Source organism: Chiroxiphia lanceolata, chromosome 6 (genome assembly GCF_009829145.1).
Source record: "Chiroxiphia lanceolata isolate bChiLan1 chromosome 6, bChiLan1.pri, whole genome shotgun sequence".
NCBI classification, from domain to species: Eukaryota; Metazoa; Chordata; class Aves; order Passeriformes; family Pipridae; genus Chiroxiphia; species Chiroxiphia lanceolata.
In genome coordinates, this window is record NC_045642.1 from 37466989 (window position 1) to 37484473 (window position 17485).

The 17485-nt window shown below is 34.0% G+C and overlaps 1 protein-coding gene across 9 annotated transcripts in view; it reads right to left on the minus strand.

Annotated features, from left to right (window-relative positions):
* HEATR5A (HEAT repeat containing 5A) overlaps nucleotides 1–17485 on the minus strand; it is a 68823-nt gene that overhangs the window by 33121 nt on the left and 18217 nt on the right. For all 9 annotated transcript variants that reach the window (XM_032690716.1, XM_032690718.1, XM_032690717.1 and 6 more), the window contains 10 exons: nucleotides 17155–17304; nucleotides 16720–16891; nucleotides 14611–14771; nucleotides 11908–12163; nucleotides 10771–10926; nucleotides 9722–9972; nucleotides 6679–6790; nucleotides 5654–5806; nucleotides 4217–4316; nucleotides 3396–3505 (listed from right to left, as the gene is read on the minus strand). In XM_032690716.1, coding sequence (XP_032546607.1) covers nucleotides 3396–3505; nucleotides 4217–4316; nucleotides 5654–5806; nucleotides 6679–6790; nucleotides 9722–9972; nucleotides 10771–10926; nucleotides 11908–12163; nucleotides 14611–14771; nucleotides 16720–16891; nucleotides 17155–17304 — 1621 coding nt within the window. The remainder of the gene's footprint in view (nucleotides 1–3395; nucleotides 3506–4216; nucleotides 4317–5653; nucleotides 5807–6678; nucleotides 6791–9721; nucleotides 9973–10770; nucleotides 10927–11907; nucleotides 12164–14610; nucleotides 14772–16719; nucleotides 16892–17154; nucleotides 17305–17485) is intronic.

Consider the following 17485-nt stretch of genomic DNA (forward strand, 5'->3'; position numbering starts at 1 on the left):
TAAGGTTGCAAAGTCAAGACCTCAAGAATGGGGAAATATCAGCACTAAGAGGAGGAGCTTAACTTCACATATCCAATTCTTTGCATTCAGTTTAGATGATTGCACAACTATCTGCACTAAAGTTGCTTATCATTTCTCAACACATTGAAGTTCCAAAAAATAGGACAACACAGTTATCAGCACCCCATGAGCACAAGCAGAATTATTATAGTTGGAGCTGGTAGCTACAACCAGCTATTTTACCCTTTCTGAAAATTGAAACTGTTACGAGAAAGCTGACTTTCTCTCCCCTACTTACCAAACTCCTGGCCCCATCAGCCTGTCTTCCCTGCAGGTATCTCTGGCTTTGCCTGCCTCCCTGACTAATTAGGCAAGTATGTAATTTTTCCAAAATGCTTTACTCAAATCTAAATGCAAAAAGTTAGCACTATCAAATATATTGCAAGGTGCACAAATAGTGTATGCCAGGGACACAAATTGAGTCTTTTCAAAAAAACACAGTAGTTAAGAACTAGAAGCTGTTCTTTCATTATTGCTCATCACAATAACTTTTTTTTTAAAATTCCCTTCCTATGAGAACAGCTTTTAAAATGAAATGTAATTGAGATACCCATTTTTTAACTAAATTAAAATTTATTTTAGTCTCAGACACTTGGCAATCCTCAACATGTCAAACAATATTTTCCCAATGTAAAGCAGTTCAAAATTTTGAGCCAGAATGCTGTTCCAGCATTCTAGCTATTCATCCTATTAAGAAAGAGAAGTGAATGCTTGTATTCAATTTTATGGTTTAGACAGTGGAACGTAACAAGCACAAAAAGCTGAAGAATGAAAAGAAACCTAATGAGTTGTCTGACAAAACACATTAATTTCAGACAACAGAAAGCATCAACAAATCTAGTAAAATTCAGACTACTGAAATTATTTGTGTGAAATTTTCAATCTGGACATTATAAAACTTTTTGTATTAAGTAACAGGAAATAAATGTTTAGCCTCAAAAACATAAGCACATTATAATCCGGATCTAATTACACATGAAAATGATCACAAATATGATTCGTCATCTTAGAAACAGAAACAGCTTTCACCAGCTTAAAAAGTTCATACTTTGGATCAGATAAATTGCAAAGTCTTAACTGTTCAGACTCAATTGAAGACAGCAACTAAAACATGTTCAATGTATTTCACTGATGTTCAAGTTTACCTAATATGTTCTTTTCATTTCTGTCATCGCTGAAATAATGCAAAAAATCACTTACTATTCATGCACACTCATAGTAGATCTTCGTAAAATTCTGCTGTTTGAGTTGATATTGATTTTTAGTGATGAAAACAGTAAAAGAAACTGCCTCTAAGAGGCAGAAAGTGAGCAGGAAAGGACCAAGCAGAGCCTAAACAAGTCTTAGTGTCTCAGGCTTCAGAAATCAAAAGCCTTGAATTGACAAAGAAGCTGAGATCTATGAATAAAGAATCTCTTTTCAACTGTTCATTTTCCTGGGTATTTTGTTTTGTTCCTCTTGTGCTAAAGAAACCAAGTTTTGCACATTATTTGCAAATACTAAAAGCTTGAGTTACAACTTCTGGTGTATGTTTCCATCACCAATTTTCTCAAAAAGAAACAGCTTGCAGGTTTCTAGCATCTGCCTAACTACCTGGATGAAAGAAAACAAAGACAAAAGAAATAAAACTATGAAGTGGTGAAAGTTTCTCATTCAGTGTGTCGCTCTGAGCCATGTAAAATGTGACATGCTGTGCAACACCAGAGTACTCCTAATATTGTTCCTATTGATAATGACTGAATTTAGACATCAAAAAAAGAATTCTGGGTTTCATAATGATATTGTTTTCCTAAATATATAATTTTTAAAAATCCAGGTATTTGCAAAGACATACAGTTTCTGCATGAAGCTTTCATACTGGAAATAATATGGAAAGAACGGCATTTGTTTCAAGTTTTACCTTAGAAACTTTTCATCACACTTTTAAATGATGCACACTTATACATTAAAATATATAGCAGACCTTGGAAATAAGTTCTGTATGCATTTCCATTCTTTCCCCACTCTCATACTGTTGTATTACACACGAGTGGATATGTCTGAGACTACATCTGTCAAGTTACTGCTTTGATTCTAAGGCTATTCTCAAAGCTTTCAGCAGGGTGACCACTTATTTATAAGAAACCTTTCAAGCTTTTTCTTTATTTATTGGATCTAGAATGCAGCACCCTCAGCTAGGATGCTCTCTCACATGAATCATGCTTTGCAGGTCACACTGTAAAACATGGTGTATTTTCAATGAAGTTAGAACATAACACAGAAATCTCAAACACATCAAGAAACTGCCAAACCCATACCAAACGCTTGTATTGTATAAAATGTTACCCCTGTAATAAAGAAACAAAAGGAATAACTTGTTCTAAGGGATGGAAGTGTAATTTTCAGTCTTTTAAACTCAAGTCATGAATGAGTATTATACACCATGCTTCAAGTGCTATATACAGAATTCCAATGTGACGGCAGCTTTAAGGCATAAGTCAGGGATTTGTCCCAAATTATTTAGCCATTACCACTAGATGGAGCACATAATTTGAGTACGGATTCCCTCCACGATAAAGAGGACACAGCTAATTTAGACCCTGGCTGGCCCATATTGTCTCTGTCCTGAAAAAATACCCTATACTTCTCTTTATAGCTGTCAAAACCACTCTGATTCCTTACTGAAGTCCATGCAGTACTGTATGGCAAACAATTCAAAGACAACAAAGGCATTTAATGTTTTAGCTGAACTGTTAGACCCATCTAACTACAGTGCATAGTTATTGCATTAGAGGGCTAGATTTTAAATACTTAGTTATGTTCTCCTACAGAAAAGTAAGTCAATCCCAAAATTTTGTTGAAATTGTTCTTTAAATACAAACTTTTTATCCACAGTCTCCACAGGATCAGGTTAATATATCTGTAATATATGTTTACTTAAATTAATTAACTGAAATTATTTCAATAGACTATATGCAACTGATTTAAACTAAGATTACACCTTTGGGATTCAGGATTCAATGGAAAATAAAACAGGCATCAAAATTTTTTTTTTCAACTACTTTGAAATTGAAAGGTTGTCTGACTTCTAGTTTCAACCAAAAATAGAACAAAAGTCTATATTTGTAACAGAGGCCTATATTTATAATAGGAGAGGGGGAAAAGAGATCATGAACACTACCTTTTCAAAACCACAGTGACTTTGCTACAAGTCATCAAATTTAAATAGACAGAATAACATTTGTTTTTTAGAAAGGATGAAACTAATTTTTGCTACCTGAATTTACATTGAACAAAAACTTAAAAATAAGCCCATGGCATTTTTAATGGATTTCTCTCTGTATGGAAGTACATACCTTCATAGGTCTTTGGAGGCAATACTGCTAGTAATTCATAAAGTTTATGTCTGTAAATTGTTGATGGTGTTTTTAAAGCATTTCCGTATGATTTATATATTGAAGAGAGCCTTAAAATATAAAAAGCACATCAGAGATGTTAAAGATGCAAGCATTATGTAATGCCCCAGTTTCATTTGTACCACTCTGCCAAATGCTTTTAAAATTTGTATGTATTATATAACTACAGTTCTGATTGGCATTACCAATAGTAGAAGGAAACCAATTTATTTCATATATTCTGACAGAATGTCTGTTGTCCATTCCCAGGCATTATTTTTACTTAATACCAGAGAAATAAACAAGATTTTCTATTTTCTTTGATTTTTTACCTATATTTATGACAATAAACTTTTGTGGATATATTTCTCTAAGTTAGAGCTTAAAGCCCAAATGCACTCTATATTCCAAAGGCAAATGTTTAAAAATTATAAAACCCTTTCCAACTTAGTTCTGAATACATATATAAAAAGTGCCCATGTCTAAAAGATTTTTTCTAAGCATATTCTTGAACTTTGTTTTTATTTTATAAAAAATGAGGGCATATAAACACAAATGTGCACATTTGATTAAAAAAGTAGAATATAAACACTAACTTAAAAAAGCCATGCAATAGCTTCTTCCTTAGCTTCTACACATGACACTGGAATCTGCAAACACATAGACTCTGATTTCTGTCCTTTGAAAAGAAAGTTCTTTAGAAACTGCACTAAGTCAAATGCACATTACTCTGCAGCTTCTCAAAACCAGAATCCATTTAACAGTTTCGTACACACACTTACTGTGTCAATAAATCAACAGCACTTGGGAGAGGAGGAAGAAGTCTCTGAACAACTTCATCCGTAAGAAGACCACCACAGTGGGAAACAAAGCTTTTCATAGCTAGAAAAGGAATTGGATTTTAATTTACTTAGTGTGAGGTATCTTGCAGGCACAAAATCACGTCAGCAAAGTAATCACATCGTTACATCTAATAATGTAAAAGTAGAAGAAAACAAAAAACCAAACAAAATTAAAAAATATTTTAGCCTATAAAATTGAAGAAACTGATAAAAATCTCATGAAAAAAGTCATGTTTACAGATACACTATTTTGTTGTCTCAGCTTGGACATTCATAGTCTGACTTTTAATTGCATATATAAATTGACCTATTTTTTGCTTTTCGTTATAAATTGAGTTACAGTATATAACTCAACTTCGGGATAATTCCATGATAATAATAAAAAAATAGAAGAAGGATGATTAAATGACCTACTGCTTACTGTTTTCCATTACAACTTAGTTTAATTACTGTACCTTATGAACCAGCTAATATGTATACAAGTATTTTTCATTATTTACGAAAAACTAAACTTGAGTTTAATTTTCAAAACCACCTAGAGAATATGAAGTATTAAATACCTATTTTCTAAAGAGAAAATACTCATAGGTTAATTGTTTAGGTTACTTCTAAAATGAAATTACTGTCAAATTCTGCACTTTGTGATAAAAATCTTAACAGTGAGAGAGAAGGGTGATCACTATACCAGGGTTCATATTTCTGCAATGCAAAGAACCCTTTAGTACTCTAGTATACATGACTGAAACACATTAAGTATCTGAAGAAAATTACTGAAGTAATTTCCTGGAAGCCCAAATTCACAGTATTTCATTCAAAAATTGCTACCTAACCAGACAGCAGCCACACACAAAGTGCTCTTCACAAGGTAAGAAGTGCAACTACCTTATCGCAACTTTTACCCAAGTCTTCCCACTCCCACAAACGCGTTTGAATGATTCACCAATTCTATTTTGCTTATAGTAAGTTACCTGATAGGAAAGAGAACGTCTTTTTTCCAAATATAATAAAAGGTATAAACAACAGAACATATGCTGCTTTGGGTCTTCATTCATTACTGTGATAGGTATGTTAAACTAGAGAAACAAGCTTCCTGATTATCATTTACTGCTTGAAAATCAACTGATTAGAAGAACAAGAGGAAAAACTAAAAACTATCTTGGTTTTTTTATTAGTTGGAGGTTTTTTTAACAAAAATGAAACACACATATATACATATGTAAATAGAGATACAGAAGCACGTATGTTGGGGAGTGAATACATCCTTTACCATCTAGTGAAAAAAAAAAACAATATGAAGTGTCCTTGTTCTGTCAGAAGGAAAAATAAACTAACAGCCCAACTATAAATATGCAGAGAAAGACAGTAAATCCCACTTACCACAAAGAGCACCAGCACGACCTTCCAGTGTTACTTGCCAGGTAAACGAATCTCCTCGTGTCTTCTCTGTTTCCAGGTCTTTAGGAGATGATGGAAAGATGCACTTCCACAGTAACAGCATTCGCGGCAGATGATGTTGGACAACTGCAGGACCTATAAACATTGACAGTTGTCATGCCAATGCAGCATTAATAAAATTAAATTTTCTCTTTTGTTCCTTTTTCCTGAGTTCACAAAATCTTTACAGCAGTGAATAAAACCTTATGCTACTTTTCCAGCCTCCTCATATATAATTTCTCAGATGTTTACTATCTTGGTACTCCATTTTCATATATAACTGCATAACCACTGACACATTTACTAGTATGCTACCAAGCCAACTGCAATCTCTGTTCTACTAAGACCCTGTAGATCACCAGCATAAAAGAGATGTAATAATCAACAGCGATATTCAGGAAAGTAAGCATCTGTTTTAGGTTAATTAAATATAATAATAAAAGAAAAAAAAATGGGAGTTGTTGGGCAGAAGTAATAGCTGAAACATGAAAGATGCCTTGAAAATATGATCAAACCCAATAAAATACATTCTTTATCAGTAACTTACTGATCACAGTCTTAATGATATATCTTAATGATATGACCATTAAGATATATCATAAAGTTCTGTAAGATTTCAAATGCCTGACAAGAGGGATATACAAATGATTAGCTCAAATTGTACTGGGACAGATGCTTAACAATTCATGACCATGAAGAGATTTGGTTAGATTGACTTTGAAATTTATTTTCTACATTTAACTAATAGCGGTCCCACTCAGTCACTAGTTTTCAGACATTGCTCCCAATGAATTAACAGCAAATTTGAGAGAAATGACATTTTTATCTCAGAAAGCTTTTTTAAACATTTCAGGGTTTTATAATGATTTTGCAGTGGTAAATTACATAAAATCTCAAAAGAACTAAAATCAGAGACGTGACACTGAACAGCTAAACGGAGTTTAAGAAAAATTGTAGAAAGCTACTACCTAATGTCATGAGGGCAGCTATCAACAGCCATCCAGCCTGTGTTCGCTGCAGTGAAATGCGACCGTTCTGAGAAGCAGAACACAACAACTCCTCTGCTACTGTCATGATTACCTTCAACGTAAAACAGAAAAACAGAGCATCAGCATCTTCATAACTACAATTTTTTTTTCAAATACTTTTATTTTGATACTTAATCCTATTCCAGTGTTCCCAGATAGGATGCCATCTTCCCCTCACGCTATGGCAATAAACTCGGGCTCCTGAAGTTGCAATTCCTGACTTCAGTAGTAGTCTGGGACAGCTTCAACAATTCTGTGGAGTACTAGGTAAGTTACTCGGCTGGTTTGTACCCTTTCTTTTATCAGCAGTAAAATGACAACTGATAATTCTCACAGGAATATGCATTGGAAGGATAGAAGTGTTGTGATATTCTATTTATGTCAACATGTAGAAAAAGAATAGCATGACACCTATGAATTACAGCTCAGAAGTGGTGGGATGGACCTGTAATGATCTTCTAATCATTGTTTTAGAATAAGGTCTATTATTCTCTCTGACCACTTTTCAAATCGACAAATGGCATGGCTAAACAAATGACTCTGAATAGTATAGTTAGAATTAATCCCATTTAGCTGCACACACCCACCAAGTGCTAAGTGCAAGGTGATTACACTTGTTAGCAAAGCACAAGCTACCTAGAATTTAAATGGTGGAACACACCCCCACAGACAATTACCACAGCATGGCTACTAATGCTGTAAATATTCTGCAAGTAGTTTGCTTCAATTACATTTCACATATGCTAAAAAGTATTTCTTACTTTCTGCAATATGTCTGGTCTCCAAAACTTCCCATAAATCAGTATTACAAGTAAGAAGCGTCATTATCAAGAGTATCATTAAAAATCTCAGTATAGAAAATATCCTTCTATAATTTTTTTGCACACTTAGAAAATTATGTGAAAGTTTGCATATGAAATTTGTTTCATGAATGTTTGAAATTTTTACACTGCCAAAACTTCATCTAAATCTTTTTTTCAGTCGGAAAGTATTCGTTTCCCCAATTCCATAATGCTACCAGGTGGCTGTAAATGAAGAAATTTATTTGTATAGATTCCTGATAGATTTAATGTATTTGATTCTAAAATAAATCAGTACCCTTGTTAAATTATGCTACTAAAAAATCACTAAAAACTTATTATAATTAAATTACCTCTAAAACAAACATCAGAGAAAGGATGTCATTTAATGATTTCTGGTAATTTTTCTCTCTGTGTACAGGAGGAATGTCTTATTTTTGAAGGATTTTTTTAACGGAAGCATAAGCACTAGTACTGAATGTTAAATGTACAAAAACTCATTAATTATTTTCTTTAGGTTCCACCTGCAACTCTAACTGCTCTCTCAAAGGAAAATGAATTAATATAAAAGAGTTTCTATCCAGATGACTATTGTCTGAGTTTGATACTTCTTTTTCAAAACTGCTCTATTTAACACTGGTCTCTTTCAGCTCCTCAGAAGAGGAGCTAGTCTGGAATCTGGAAGTGTTCCTAGGAGAGAATGGAAAAGGGCTTTGTCAACTGCTCTGTTCTCACCCCTGCCAGCTTAGTACAGAATACAGTATTTCTCCCACACTTTTTTTTGTACCCTCCCATACCTCCTTCTGGCTCTATTTCATCCTACTATACTCCTCTAAAATAAATCTTTGTTAAGAATTATGTTTCTCTGTTAAATAGAAACTTTAGCTCTGCTTAAGCATATAGTATTTGAATGGCACTTCTTATCTATGTAAGTGGGCAAACTGTATTCATTTTGTTCTCTCTGCATGATCTTTTAGTAATCACCAGGAAAAGTTCTTAAAAGCTAGGAAACACAGGTACATTTTTTTTTTTAATTTATAAGTTGTTTCAATTTGCATTTGGAACTCTGAATGCTGAGAATATTTTCTTAATGTCCATTGACTCCAAAACAGGTATTTTCACAAGAGAGAATATAAGTTTCTACATTGTGCAAAGAATTACCATGTACTGCTGACATTTATGATGTACCATAGTTTTCCAAACATGAGTAACTCCATAGATAAAGTTGCCAATAAGATGGAAACAGCTTCTTCTCCTGGTCTATATTTCTACATCTGCATATCCCTAAAACTTCAGAGCACTGTATATCCTATCTGCACTAGCGAGGAGATTGGTACAAGCATCTTAAACTATGATAATGCAATAAATTGGTTTCTAAAAAATTCTGTAAAATGAAATAAAAGCGTGTATCTGTTGCACTTGACTAAACATTTTGTTGGACTTGACCAAAGATTTTCAGTATAATGCATATTATCTGTTACTGCTTTAAGAACTGACTAAACTGTACTCTGGAGAGTCATTGATGAGCCTAGGAAATACTAATTTGGCTTACTCTGCGGTTGAACAACTTTCCTCCCAGAAACATGACAGCATGCAACAGATCTGCATGTGTATTTCTATTTTTTTTTTTTTAATAAAAGGAAGATCTTTTCCTTTGGCAAAGTCTGATACTTTTCAGCTGGATTTACTCCAAAATAGCCTTTTCTCACCATTAACACTACTGAAATGTCAGCTTTCTAAATTAAGCCAGTGTCAAACTGAGACAGAATTGCAGAAGGCTTAATTTTGCTGTAAAGAATTTAGCTGGAAATTTGAAAAATGTAACTACTCAAGAAATACTTTCTTCAGGTAAACCTTCTCTTAGACTGTTCAATTTAAGTCCTAAAAGCTCTGTCCCAAAACAATGAATTTCTCCCCTAACAAAATTTTCCATTAGAAAAAGGTAGTAATATGAGTAGTTAACAAAATCATTAACGACATCTCCCAAGAAATTCACAATCCTGACACATTTGAGAAAAAACATTAGCTTATTTGAGTTATGGTATGCTTCAAAGTCCTCTTCTTGTGGCGCCAAAATATCTCATCAGTACACTGGGTTATGTGAGCACATCATAAAGAAAACTTGCAAGTACTACTGTAAAAACATCCAAGAACTGCCTATATATACAGTATTCAAACCATACCTTGCCTTTTCCATGTGGAATTCCTAAAGGACAGTGTTTCACTGCACCCAGTAAAGCAGCAACAGCAAAACTATAGCCAGTTACTGCTTCTGGGGAGGATTTCAACGTACTAAGACGTTCAATGCAACGATCCAACAGCAGGGACACATAGGAGGGTAACGCTACTGCAATACAGCGCAAACTCCAAGCTGCTGTTATTCTGACTGAAATGCTGGGATGAAGAATGATAGAAATCACTGCTTCCAGAACTCCTGAAAAATAAAACGCATAAATACACTTAAGAAATAGGTAAGCAGATTGTCAAACAAGCAAAAATCTATACAGAGGACTGGTGAACATAACACTATCCAATTTCTATACTTCTCTTGAAAAACTATTATTGTTCTTTATTGTGAAGTACTTCTTAACGAATTTTAATAATTCAATACTTTTCAAAAAAATTTACCCTGAATGAAATGTAACATTATGGAGAAAACCTAATATATTACACAGTTATCCATCAACATGCATAGAAAATATCTGTAAGCATTCTCAAGGAAGCAGAAATCCATGCAGTGGAAATAGATGTCCACTTGAACCCATCCAGAAAAAAATGCAGCTAAATGAAAACAATAAAGGTTGATGAAGATACCCAGCTCAATCAAACTGATTTATTATAAACAATATGAAGTGTTGGACTCTAAATACAACCCTTAATGGAATTAAATTTGATACTTTTTTTGTATTTTTAATAAATATAGTTGTACAGGTTGGAGAAGATACAGAACTCTTCGGGCAATGTCTGAAACTTTCCTACAGCATGTTAGGTAGCCAACTTTCCCTTCTCCCTTTTTTGTTTTTGGTTGTTTTGTTGGGGTTTTTTAAGTTTATTGGAAGAATACAGAAAAGAAGAACTACAGAGATCCTAGTAAGGAGACTGAGCCAGAAGAATAGCCATAAGAAATCAAAGAAGAAATAAGAAAAAATAAGAAATCAAAGAAGATGAAAGTGAGCAAAGGAATATAAATATATTTTTTACTCTGGACGACAAAATAATTCAGGGCTTGTACCTGTACTGGAGTCTTGCAGTAATGGTGCTGCTGTTGTTCCTAAGCCTTGGATAAGACTTCCAAGTTCCTGAAGTGCACACACAAGCACATGCTGACTTCCTGTTACATCTGTTGTATTAAGTCTTGTTTCCAAGTTACTGTCACTCATTGCAGCATCTGATAACACAGTACAAGAAAATCACCATGAAATCATTAACAAAATCAAACAAACAGATCAGAAAAAGGTTTTTGCAAGAGAAGATGTTTCAATTACTAGATGCAGGCGGGTAGATAAAGCGGAAACTACCAAATTGCTTATCTTTACGTGATGGGAAACAGTGGCTAGCAAGAAGCATGCTATCCCTGCCCCACCAAATGTGATGTGAAGAGGACATGCTTTGATAATTTGCCAGATTTTAGTACCTAGTAGGAAAAAAGAAAGGGAAGAAAAGAATGAAATTTTAGGACAGCAAGCGAGAAGGTGGAGACAAGGAATAAAGAGAGAGGGGAAAAATATGATGTATTTTTGAAAGTTCATCTTTTGAGACACAAATGAGTATGTCAGTTTAGACATACAACATTTAGATATTTAACTCAGATGCAATATGCAGCTGTACACCAGGGGACAACTGGTTATGCCCAGCATTTTCTTTCTTTTCCACTCCAAGGGGATATGTTTTCTCCAGGAGAAATGCTCATTTTTCAATTAGGAACAAATGTTTCTTTTTTGAACCTTCAGTAATGTCAACTGCTCTGAACAGGAAGGCAGGATCTGGCTAGACATAAATTAACTGCCAATTTAACTTACTTTAAAATAAATATCAGATAATAAAATATCTGTATTTTATTACTGCATATATTTATTATTTAATTTTATTTGCAATTGGTTAAAATTGCTTTTGCCAAGGAAGGAGTGTTAAAAAATACGTTTATACTTGTGTGGGTACACACATACAGAAACAGAGAGATGAACACACACACACAAATAACCAGCCCAAGCTAAAAACAAAGCAGTCCATCAAAAGCCTTTTACGTTACCATGGGGTAATAAATCAGCACTATATATTCTATTTCTGCAGTCTCTGGATTAGGTAGTTGGACAGTCGCTTAAAAAAGGAAAAACAGAGGCCCAAATGGATAATCCTGTTAGACCCATACCCACAACTTTCTTCAGTTTCCAGATGGCCTGACAAATCTCCTTGGCAGCTGCAATTTGAGCTTTTTCCCCGAGCAGGCCTCCTACTGTAGCTCGAAGGATGAATGAAACACAGCGACGACAGCCAATAGCATCCACCGGGCTCTGAACAGCCTTAGGGTGAGACTGAGACACAAGATCTAGAATATGGGAAAGGAAGGCAGAGAAGTTCCTTTCAAGCCATTTTGCTCCTAATGTAGAAACAAATACCACATATGCCTGAAAGAGATTTGAAAAGAAACATATTTTAGAGTAAAATATCTGGGAAATCCCTGCTAACTATCCTACTTACATATCTTCTTAAATCTGCACATTGCACAACTAGAACACTAAACTGAGATGACTTACAAATTTATGCATCTATAAATCACATATGTTCTCACTTCTGGTATCTGCAATTTTTTACATATGTGTTTAAATAATTTAAATTACTATCAAAGTTGTACCAGTAATATGGCAGCCTGCTTTGACTGTAAGTTAATTCAAGATGCTTGCCTGTGTCACTTCATTCCAGAGTGTGAGAAATGGCAGTTTACCTGGCACAGGCACTTTTTATGTAAAACATTGTGTTTGGTCTCACTTAACAACAGCTTACAGCTATTTAACATTCTGCACATGCAACCCAAATTTAATGTATGAATGCATTGTAAGAACTACAATATTACAAAACTATAACTCATAACCTGGAGAGAATTTTGTTATTAAAGGGTTTGAATCAGGGGATATTTGCAGCCCCCAAGCACTGTTCCTCAACTCAATGAATTTTAATTGTTTGCCTTGCAAATCATAAAAAAGATAAAAACCATAAAAAGACTATGTTTATCACAACAAGGAGAAAGAATGCAGAATCACTTTACAAATCTAATCACCACAAGACCATTTATTTTACCACATAATAAGCTCCCCTACAATTGCCTTCCATGTGCATGTGTTGGATTCTTTTAATGAATAGATCAAGAGAAGGGAATACAAAAAATGAGAATATGCAAATGAACACACAAAATTCCTCATAAGAAACTTCACTACTACTACTCATATCAATCAATTTCTGTATTTGCCTCACACATACTTTGTCTTGTGTCTAATATTAACAACAAATTTATTCATGTAAAAGAAAGTGAACTACTCTGGACAGAGAAATTATACTATTAGATCCTGCTAGAGCTAATCGCTCTTGACAAATACTACTTATGCTTCATAATGCACCAGTACATTATCCTGGTTTTACAGATTTGAAAATTGAGGAATTTCACACGATAAAGACTGTGTCTTGAACAAATATAAAATCTTCTATATGTAAGAAATCATCTTCAGTGACATTCTTATTTTTAAATTCATAATAAGCTGAAACTCACTAATTAATACATTTAATAACTGCAAGTGTTTTCTACTTATAAGCACTGATAAACACATAATTTCTCAAGTTTTTCTTATAGAACCATTGCACTATTTAAACTGTTCTGGTAGTTAGAGTGTACCATCCAGCACAGGTACTATTCAGTTAACATAGAAATGCATGAAAAAGGAGATAACTTCCAAAAACCAGTAAAAATAGTCAAAACATTGAATTGAAATATCCGTTCCTGGAAAACTAATAAAACCACCATGCATACAGAACACCCTAGGAGTCTGGTATGCATTTTCTAGGCAAATAGCTGTCAAGGTATTATTGTTCCCCAGCTTTTCTGTCTCTCTGCCAGAAGTTAATGCTTCCACTCAGCATGACCTGAGTACAGACGACAATTTGTGAGCACCTTCTAGCTGTTTCAGTGCAAAGTGTGGCAGCTTGTATCAGTAATTGAAGCTAATTTAAATATTTTTTTTTTTGCACTGCAGAAGTTGATATGTACTAAAAAACTGCCTTACTGGCAAAGTGGATTATCATATAGCTGTGGAACTGTAATACTAAAATAACCACAGCTGTTTGATATGTAAATGTTCATCATGACCTATAGTCTTGATTCACAGTTTTCACATTTGAGTATCCATGTCTTAGAATGTTTACTTTTAAGATAATATTTACAGGATGAAGCCAACCTGATATTATCTGAAAAATTTATACAATTTTTACCACCATGCACTATATGGTCTGATTTCACTACCGTTCAGTTAACAAGATTCTATCCTTTGAGCATCCTAGAACACACCAAAATAGATGGTGGGGTTTTTCCACTAAATTCTGTTTTCCTTAGTTTTCACGCACTTCCTCAAAGCAGAATCATTTTTTTCAAAACTGGACTTGGAATGTCCCTGTACATTCCAAGCTATTCCAAGCTATTCCAAGCTTCCGAGCTTGGAAGCTATTCCAAGTTCAAAGATTTATTGTAACTTCTCCCTTTAATTTTTAGACATAAGGTATTAAGTTTTAAATTAAAAATTCAAGGATTTTAATTATATCACTCCTTTGAAATTCCTATCACATGAAGCTTTCACAAGTAATACACATTTAACTTTTAAAATTTCAAACTATCAGGTAAACAATAAGCAAGATCAGAAATCTTTTTTTTTTCTTTCCAATATAACTCAAGATGTAAATCCTTATTTTAAAGTACATACATTTCATCACAGATACAAAAAAGGATGAAATTAGGAGAAATATATGCAGAGCAAAACAGTTATACAAATGTTTAGCAATCTCAGAAAACCATAACTAACGTAAACCAAACCTGGGTGATTCCAACTCTAACATCTCTGCTGACTGAACTGGTCCCTTTCAACATATCGCCACTGGCTCGTAGAAATCCACAACTTCCACGCAGAAATCCAGTTCCCAATAGCTCCATCACTTCTTCCAAAGAGATTCTGCGGAAGTTATGCTTGGTGGACACTAAGAATAGATGTAAATCTTTAGAGGAATAGCTCTAAAATCTTGCTACCTTTTAGAAGTAGAGAGGTTCAACTCTCATTGTTTTAGAAAAAATAATTTGCATAAGTTCAGTAGCACAATCAAATCTAAATACGGTTTAACTTCATAACAGAAACTAAGATATTTTAGGACTCGGTGATCCAGCAAACCACAACATTTATCAAGTTTTTCTCCTTTAGCTACCTTTAAATAGTCTAAGCCATTGTATGCATACTTATATTTACCCACCCTCAGTATTTACCATCTATGTTCCCTCTGCAGAAAGGTCTGTGTGATCTACTCCTACCACTCAAAGTTTCATGGAAGTCCTGACTAACATATTTCAGCTTACCACCAAAGATAACCTCTATTACAAAATTCAGAGGGGTGGATTCCCTTTCTGCTATGCTTAGCCAGGTAAGGGTACAACTACAGGTTCTCTTACAAACAAAAGCAACTCATCTTGGCATTAAGCTAGCTCTTTGGAAGAATGAGAATAACAAAAACAGCTAGGAAAATTATTTATCCCCAATTCCTATTCCATTGCTTTATTTCTTTACAGAAAGTTCATTTAAAATACATACTGGGACATGTCTGCAAACAGCATGATGACAACACACTACACAAACTAAGTGACCTAAAACTTTCACTGCATTTTTCATTCTCTTGAAAGCATCGAAACAGGAAAAGAAGGAGAGGATTCAAGATAATTATGTCCAGGAAAAAAAAGTAAACAACTCAATATCAGCATATCATCAGATACAATACATAAAACTTCAAGACCATGAGCTCCTTCATTTGCTCCCTCCACCTCTCCCTCAGCCCCTTCTAGTCCCTACCTAGCTTCTGTCTCACTTAGCTGTAACTTCTTTTTAACTAAAAATAACTCCAATAAGGAAATAACTCCTTGAAACAGTCAACGAAATAATTTATAAGCTTCTTATATAACTTTATCTTAGTACTTTAGAAATAACAACTACATTTCTTAAAAAGATTAAAGAAAACCACTGAAACTACAAAGAGGTCAGAACATTATTTTTTTTTACTTTACCGAGAAAAGATAAGTGCTGTTTTCTGTAACACAATAATACTCTCCAAAAGATTCTTAGGAAAATACTTTATAAATCAAGACTTCAGACTCCACAACGCTAATATACAGCCTCAAGTATTTTGAAAGAGAGTAAGTTGGGCTTAAAAGCATGTGATTTTGTCATTTGCTGCCTATTGCACTGAAGTTTTTCTCTGATGCCATTAAAAGCAGAACAATCAGTCTGAATCACACTTATTCTGCATCCTGTTATATTTTGCTTAGATTATAGTTAGATACTTAGCTTTGGGCTTCTAAGATTGGACTAAAACCACCCAGTCTGAATGACACCAAATATTAGAGATGTTAACTTTGTGCTAGGATGCTTCAGTTAGCTCAAGTACTGTCTGTCAGCAAAAACTGCTACATGGCTGTTATATGAACAAAACTGCATGCTAATTTCTGCTTCTGATCATATTAGTACTGCTGGACAATCCTGATGTGATATTGATTAGTGCAGAAAAATAGCTTGAAGGTATCCTTAACTTTTTCTTTTGACACAGAGACACTGCCTCAAATCTTGGTTCTTTCTATACTGCTTAAATTAATCTTACCTTTAAATTCCTCAGGTTACTAATTTCTCTCCATAGAATAACAATCTTATAATAGAGAAAAACAGTTTTACCAAATACTTTTCCTTGTTTATTATTTTATAAATAAATAAATAAATAAATAAATATATATATATATATATATATAATCTCACTTCAGAAGAAAAAAGTTACAGAAAAGACCAAACCAGAGATATGAACAGCCAGATGAAGCTTTAATTGTGAATTTTTACTTCAGGCTTCAATAGAATTTGAGAATTTCTTATCGTCTGATATAAAGTATATACTTTACCTCTTGTCTGCTTAGACGTTAGAGCTCTAGCCAATACTGTGCCTAAAAGTTTTGAAACTGCTAATCGTACATCATAATTGGAACCTTCAAAGGATTTAAAACATAAGGTCACAACACTATCCAGGTCTGTAGTCCACATAAATACTGCTTCATCCTGAAGTTCAAGAAGACACTAGACAAAAAAAAGGGAAATAAAAGTGTTTCAACATGGGAAAGTAGTCAGCAAAAATTTTATTTTGGTACAGAATACACAGAGTTTTTCCTAACAAAATAAGCATGTTGCCCCATACTAAAATTACTTGTTTTTTGCTGCCAAGGTAATATCAAAGAAATAAAGATAAGCAAACAATGTATTTACTGCTGTGTTCATCAGCCATTAAAACAGAATTTTATTTAGGGAGTTACTTAATAAAACCAGCTATTAGAGTGGTTTACCTTTGCAGCAGCACAGCGCACTGCCATGGATCGATCTGTCAAACACGATCGGGCAGCTTTGTAAACATCTCTGTGACAGGGGATAGCAGCAGCTCCTAAACCATTTAATATATTTTGCAAACTAAGCATGATTTCATAACGACCTTGAGACTGAAAAATGAAAATGAGAAATGTTAAAATTTTGTAACCCTAAGATCCTTAGAAATACAAAATGCCAATTACTGATATAGGCGAACAGTGGTTGGGTCTTTTAGACTTTTGGAGATCTATTTATGCTGAAGCAAGTTAAAGCAGATAACTTGCCCTAAAACTCTATAAGCAAATGAAAACA